At 38.0% G+C, this 7,919-nt stretch overlaps 1 protein-coding gene across 1 annotated transcript; it reads right to left on the bottom strand.

The window, feature by feature from the left end:
* Positions 1-345: 345 nt before the first annotated feature.
* LOC107588123 (transmembrane protein 121-like) lies at positions 346-1,617 on the bottom strand. Its single transcript, XM_016276132.1, has one exon. It carries the CDS (start codon positions 1,559-1,561, stop codon positions 575-577), a length of 987 nt encoding a protein of 328 aa, XP_016131618.1. The 5' UTR covers positions 1,562-1,617; the 3' UTR covers positions 346-574.
* Positions 1,618-7,919: the final 6,302 nt, after the last annotated feature.

The following is a 7,919-nucleotide window of genomic DNA, read 5'->3' as shown; positions in this document are numbered from 1 at the left end:
CAGCTGCCTTGTGTCTTCATTTCACAAACATTTGTCATCTCATCAACAACTTTAATCACATTTTTTCACTAAAACTGGGTGTGCACTCTATGAATTTTGCCACCTTTTCTTTGTCAGAGACTCACAGTCTTTTTTAATTTTCAAGATTAGTGCTGAAAGTGAGAATGGTATGTGGACTGCACTGCACTGCAAAAAAAAAATCATTATTTTGTCTTAAAACCTGTTTTATTAATTCTCCTCAAAATTCTTTTAATAAGTATATTTATCTTGTTTTAAGGATGTTTAGATATTTCTACTGGGGAAAAAAAGACAAATACTGAAGAAAATTATTAAGTGGTGCTTTAAAATGCCTAGTCAGTGCAGTCAAGTCTAGCTAAATGTCTGGCCTATGTGCAGAACGGTCTGGTATGTATCCAGTCATTAACGTCATCATACAGTCTGATAAGAAACGATCTTAAAGTAGTAAATCATAGTGTACACCCGGATTAACATTAGGACAAAAAAATCTCAAAACAGTTCATGTTGTGCATTGTCCAAGTATCCTCAATGCGAACCCTTCTCATTCCCCATTTTGTCATGTTTCCTCAAGTTCGGGCTCTTCTGGAAGTGTGGTGAGATCTTGTATGACTACCTGCGGAGTTGGCATGCTGACAGGCATGGTCATTACGAACGGCACTGCCACTCGAGAACTTTGTGGCATTGTGTCCCTCTGTAGTTCCGGAGCGAGAGCGGGTGTTGGCGCCTCCTGCAGGTGTCTCCGGTACTGCACAAAGCTGCACGTTTTCAGGACAATGGCGAGGACGTTCTTACCCATGAGTATTCCAGACACTCGGATGTCCCTATAAAACACCATATTTCCTCCTCGTATAAAAATTGTAATAAAGTTGATGGCGACCAGACTCAGAATGGGATACAACAACATCTTGTGCGGCACAATGTTCACACCTTGCATGCTAATTTCACTCAATGACACACACGGCAGTATTAGAAGTAGTATGTAGCAATAGAAAAAAGTAAGGCCCTCCACCCATAGAGGGAGCCCTTTTCTCTGAGGCTCCCATAGGCTGGCCTGAATGTCCAAAATGTCGAGAAGATCCACCACAACCCAGAACAGCCGACTCCTCAACTCCTCCCTCTTCTTGAGCGGACGAACGTATTCCATGTGATCGATGGCTGCCAGCGTAACGTAAAGTCCCGGGACAAACACAGAAAGCAGCACTGTCAATGCCTTGCAGGTAAGAGCGTCCACTCTCTCACCTTCTGCCTTGTAGTTCTGGTAAACAAAGTATACCTTAATCTCCAGCACAAAGACATAGAAGAACCAAAGGATCATGGCGTAGCCACGTTTAGCAGTTTGTACCTCAGCACCGACCCATACCGCAATGTACCGCAGCACGATGAGAAAGCACACATCCCCTACCATGACCATGATGCAGACACCCACCTTCCGTGGACCTTGATTCTGCTCCACAAGATAGGCATCCAGCAGCGCCATGCTGCTCATGATAAGCACGCATGAAAGACAAACGTGTGGCTTGTTGGAAGGGGGCGGTGGGACCATGTTGATTATGAGGGACAAGATAAAAATGATGGGTTGTTGAATGTTCAATCAAACAGAGTTTTGTAGACCCTTACGAGTTACCTTAACTGTTCATCCCAAAGGCACAGCAGTCCTGGTAAACAGTGGTTAATATAAATCTGCTTAATAGCACAGCAACCTGTTCCTCAAAATGAGGCGGGATGGGAGGAAGAGATAATGAAGGAGGCAAGGAAAAAATATCAAGAATGAGCCACACTTGCAGTTTCTAAATTCAGCCAGAAGCAAACAACCTAATGCACAGGATGTACTACTTGGTACCACACAGCAAACCTGATACCGCTCTCAGTCATTAGTCCTCTCGCCTTAACTCACTCCCACAGTTCTCCGAGTGAACGTAGGCAACCTATGCATACTGATCACAGCCGCTTCGGTTTTCATTAATCGTTAATTGCATCATTCACAGCCAGAGTCTTACATATTTCAGTTCTTCCAGTCTGTAAGCACAACCACCGGCTTTTATTTTCCAAAGAAGACTCTCACAGCTTCAAAAGCAAGAGGGGAAGACGAAATAAGCCACATGCTCTCTGAAAGAGTGGGTCAGGAATGATCGGCTATGATAAATTTCTCATTTTATGCCAGAAGTGAATTCGTTCCCAGCACTACTCCTCAGAGCGTCGCACACGAGACTACAGCTGACAAGCTTCTCCTATGAGGTTCATCATTCCAGATTGCACGGAATAGTAAGTCTGCATGTGGTTTATGTATGGATGTTTTTCTCAGAAAAATTGCAGCAGAAGATGTCTTTGAAGCCCCGAAGTCTCAAATCCGATCCAATCCTCAGATCTCTCCCTCCCACAGAAATCGATGTGGGTTTTGTAAGGTAAAGTACTTGAAAGTAAGTTTATCTATAAGAAAGTGACCTCTTTTATGAAGGATTAAAAGCACAGCACTCCTCCACAGTAACAGTCCTGCGCCTCCTGTGGATTAAAATCACTTTAATCTCATCTCCTCCCCAGTATCGACGCCATAGAAGTCAATAAGTTTCCACTTGCCCTCACCTCCGAAATCTCTGCAGCAGTAATCTCAATCTTCCCTCTTTCATCCTCTCAAACTATAGAGCAACGTGCTGTGTGCAGATGGTGGCTCCTCAACATATTCTGGTTAGATTTCACCCTCCTCCTGCTGTTTTTCTCTTCTCTCCTCCCTCTCTCTGCTCTCCTCCACTTATGCGCAGTCAGGCGTTGGGTGTCAAAGAGGAACGCTCAGCAACAGCTACAGATAAAGTCCACGTGAAGCTTTCATTTGATCAGAGCTGCGCTGTCACAACTAGACCAGGGATCTACAAACAGTACCTCTCTTAGGGATTCCCTTTATCAGACCTTCAGTTCCTCAGAAGTTCTGCTTTAAATTGTGAGTTGTGCAGTGGTCCAGGGGTCTTTGATCTGACAGAGGAAATCTCAGAGAGACTGTGACTGAAACAAAGAGAGTGAGTAAAGGTTTTCACAATGCAGAAGCAACCACTGAGAGCATCAGGACAAAGATGGTTGGTCTAGATGGTAACCCTCATTTGTGAAAACTCTTATATTATTACAATTTAAAATACCTGTTTTCTATTTTAATATATTTTTAAGTGTTATTTATTCATGTGATGGGAAAGCTGAATTGTCATTACTCCAGTCTTCAGTGTCACATGATCCTTTAGAAATCATCATCTAGTATGCTAATTGCTGCTCAAGAAACATTTATTATTAATCTCAATGTTAAATTCAGTTGTGCTGCTTAATATTTTTTGTGGAAACCATAATACAATTTTTCAAGGGTTCTTTCAAAAAAAATTAAAAGAATAGCATTTTTTAAACATTAATTAAACATTATTTTTATATATATATTTTTCCCTGTAACATTACAAATGTATTTACTGTCAATTTTGATCAGTTTAATGTGTCCTTTTGCAGAAATACAATATGAAGTATTGTTTAAAGTATTGAATTAAATTATTAGTCAAATGCAAATTTTAATTAATTAAAGCATTAATATTAAAATAGTATTAATATTAATACAATATTAACTTCAACCAAAACTAAAGTTCAGCTAAATGTTTAATTGTCTGTCTCACAGTGAATTATATACTGCACAATAAATGCTTTGAAATGTAAGTATTCTAACATACTATGTTCAGCAGATATATAAGTGAATGATTTATAATGTATGTAGTTTATGAATAAATTTAGAACATATATATAGGTTCTTTAAAAGTCAACTTAAAACTTCTGTAATGTGTATTTAAACTAGCAAAATATAGCTAAAAATGTGTCTTGCAGAAATGATGCTTTAAAATACAACTTTTCACATCATGCAGTTTTTCAGAGCTCTCGTTATACATATGTTGATGCATGTGTGCTTACTGGGGAGGTTCTCCAGAGTGAAGAGGAAACCGCAATCTATTATGGAAATGGAAACAAGAGGTAAAAATTGTGTTTGATTCCAGGGCTGGGGGCAAAACTTTAATTTATGAACTAAAAAGGAAGAACAACGATTTCTGATAGAGATAGAAGCATGAAATGAGAAAAAATTTGTTTAAGTATAACAAGATTTCCTTAGGCTATAACAAAAGATCTACCTGCACATTTAAACTCCTCCGAAGTAAACCTGAACTGCAAAATGATAGGTGTTTTAGAGCCAATTTGGAACCAAACAAAGCTTTTTATGGCTTTTAGTCCAAGTCTGTTAGCTTTGAGCTCATCTATATGCTTATGCAGTCCTAAATGTTGACAAAATCAACTATATGCGTTTAAAATTTACATTCTTACTGAAACCACATGCTGGGTATGGCTGATTATATCAGCCATTATTCATAAACCTTCAAATCAAATCACCACAATGATCGACAATGAATTAAAAATGCACAGAGACTTTGTTGTTAATTATAAAGCATATTACTTATAAATGTCCTCCCAACTTAGATTACCAGAGCGTTAGTCAGTCATGAATATTTGACAAGAATCCAGACCATTAGTTCCAACAACGAGAGACCAGTATCTTGCCTTTGTTAATTGGATGTGTTTGATCACTTTCCCTGCCCCCTTCTGAAAAGCACCAGACATCAATCTAAATGTGCCATTGAGAGCTATTACAGTAAGCCGAATCGTCTATAGATGGTAGTTTCTACCATCGATGTGTCAAAATGTGCATCCATTCACAAGCACCATGAGACAGTGACTCAGATGAGTACATGCCCATAAGTGACCATTAATAAATGATTCAACAGAGTGAGACGAACTTAAGAAGAATCTGCATACTAATGTACTGCACACTAGTGGTTTTATTTTGAAAAAGCAAACTAATATGTAAAACAGAACAGCATGCACTGATAAGCATTATAATCATTTGTACTGTATGTAGCATTGCATGCCAAAGTGAGCATGTTGTATGCCGTTTTTTTTTAATATTTTGCATTGTAATCTAATGTTGTGTATATTTCTGGTAGTTTAATTAAATCAGTTATGGTAATGTTTTAATTTTGGTATTTTTTAAATTAAAGAAACATAAAAAATGTGGTTGCTGTTATTTGCGGTTCATTTGTGAGAATGTGTGCAATGCATTGTGGGATATAGTACCCAGTGCATGGTGCATAGTGTAGCGGTTTATATAGTATAATAGCATGCAATTATAGTATGCTTAACTTTTGGCTGTCTGAAAAAAATGAAGTAATATGCCATTTCGAACATATCAAATGCACCAACTAGGGAATCAAATGGGCTGCGTCCAAACTTTTCATTCCGAAAGCACATTTGTCTCGTTTAATGAGCCACTTTAACACAAACTTGGCAAGGAGTACAAAATTACCCTCTGCTTAACCTGAGCAATTACAAGTCCCAAACTTGCCGCAGAATATACTGCACCCCATATCCTCAGCGTAACGAAATGAAACACACCCTTTATGTCTCTTAATTAAATCTGCTAGCTGTAACTGTAACACTGAGCATGTTCTATGTAGTGTAGAGGGAGGTATAATCCCATTACTGCACCATACGGGGAAATGCAGATGCAAACTGGGAGCAACTCGATCAGAGAAGCAATAAACAGTGAAAGCAATATAACAAGTCCTCGGACCTCAGCAACATGCATTATACATGGGATGCTGTAAGATGAAATACAGACATGTTCTGCCTTCTGCTGACGTGTTAATGCAAACTGTGTAAATCTTTCAAAGAGTTTGCTTACAGCGAGTCACTATTAATTCAATCTTGCACTTGAAGTCTTTAAACTTGGAATAAGAGAATCATTCCTGCTATGTAGTGCATTTTTATGTTTCTATAATGGATAAAATATTAAACTCACAAATTTTAAAGACTGAAACCATGTTAAGTTAAGTATCAAAACATGACACAATTTATCAAATGCATTGCTAATACTTTCTGATGGTTTATGTAGTTGTTTTCCCACCAAAATGATGTCACTTTCGTGAAGGTTTTGTCTGGTATTCTTTTTTTTTCTCCAGAATTCCTTAAGTGAATCAGCCACAAAAACAATACAGAAAGTGTGTACACAACCATTTCTTAGTGAATTTCTCACACAGAGTTCAAAAAGAACAGGAATGACCCGTCTATCGATGAAAGGAATGATTGTGTCTGCAGAAAATGATTGTTTTTTTCCCCTTTGTGTGCACAGAGGAAGCACTTATTTTCTTGAATGTGTTTTCCCCTATCTGTGAGTAAGAGAGATCGGGCTCCAAGTGTTAATTTTTAGCAGTGGCCTACTTCTCTGTCACCATGAAGAATTGTCCTCAGGCATAAGACCTGTTCCTCGTACCTCTCTCCTTCCGTCTTCCCCTCTCTCTCTCTCTCTCTATCCCTCACCCCTGTTTTTCTTTCCATGTGCCTCAAGTTTTCATCCAAATCCACAGATCTATTCAGTAGAGGCTTGTTAACGGAATAGCTCATCAAAAATCAGGAGTCTGCCATTATTTACTCACCCTCTATACCTGAATGGTATTTTTTCTGCAGAGCAAAGGTATTTTTTAAGAACTGATACATTGAATCTCTTGTTGACATGACAGTTGTCCAAAAAATTCATCAAAATACCATGAGATGTGGCAGACTTGTGCACAATATTCTAACACTGTCCGAATATGCCTATTTCCATACTATGTCATACAGGCGAGACACAGTACGTCAAAAGATCATTATGTCCAAATTCATAGTATTCAAAAAAACAAACGGCAAAAGTACCCGGATAACCGACTACTTCTGCTTGGATTCTGAAGTGCAAATTAAATGGATAATTTACTATGCCATGAGGCCACAGAAGAGGATTTGTGAAAGCAACGCAACTGACACTAGTAACAACATGGCGCATGTAGTATTTTGTACTACCAATATTAATACTATATAGAACATAATTTTTTTTAACAGGCGTGAAGTTTCAGCCAAATACTTTAGACAGATATGACTTACTTTGAAGCAATTTTCACTCAGAAATTACTAGTAAATTTTACATATAATTACAAAGAAATTGCAAGTAACACCAAATTAAATGTGGAAATTTTGAAGTAGAAAGTCTGAAAATTGTATTTTTCTTGTAAAGCATAATCATAACCTTGTTTTATTTACAACTTTGAAAAATCCTTTTTTACAACGTATACTGAAGGCTAACTGAAAACTAGCTTTGGTAATATAATGTGATATGTTTAAAACACGTGAATAAATACCCAATTAGTTAAGGGATTTTCTGTCATTTCTAATCAGGCACCGAACCGAATACAAATAAGAAAGTTAAACAAAGTGCAAAAGACCGATACTTGCACAAGTTAAGAAAAATACATCATGTACACATGCGATGGACGATCATAATGCATTTCTGCATTATTTAACATAACTTGATTGTGTGTATGTGTATGTGTGAGCTGAGTGGGAGTTTGAGGTCTCTGGTTTCTGCCTGGGTAACTGCAGACAGAGATTGCAGACTATGTCGCCCTCAGGCAAATCAACTTTCATTCCAAATGGTTCACCCACAGTGGCAGCTTTCTGTACAGTACCTCTCTCTCCGATAATAACTCGTCAACACATTCTGTCGGATTTATGGCTAGCAACTGCAAGTTAACATATTGGGTAATCTCATAAATTCCCAGCATGTTTATGGAGACATTGTTGGTCCATACGTGAATGGGTCTATTTGCTGATAAGCATCGAAAAATGTCTGAACATCTGATTAGAATTGCATAAGACATAAGGCTGTTTGCACTGGGAGCACATTTTGTTGATTGTTGGTGTATGTGTGTGCATGTCTTGCAGTTTTTTTCAGCATCTGAATTCACTATTGCTGCATTTTTAAAACCATGTCAAATTAAATCTGTTTTTCACTGTATCTACGTCATGTT

The sequence above is a fragment of the Sinocyclocheilus grahami genome, unplaced genomic scaffold (assembly GCF_001515645.1).
Source record: "Sinocyclocheilus grahami isolate Dianchi unplaced genomic scaffold, SAMN03320097.WGS_v1.1 scaffold98.1, whole genome shotgun sequence".
Lineage (NCBI taxonomy): Eukaryota > Metazoa > Chordata > Actinopteri > Cypriniformes > Cyprinidae > Sinocyclocheilus > Sinocyclocheilus grahami.
The sequence above is the reverse complement of the archived record's forward strand: the minus strand, read 5'-3'. Positions and strand labels throughout refer to the sequence as shown.

Excerpts from the sequence above, each read along its gene's own strand:
- LOC107588123 (XM_016276132.1), bottom strand. The coding sequence starts at position 1,561 with ATGGTCCCACCGCCCCCTTCCAACAAGCCACACGTTTGTCTTTCATGC.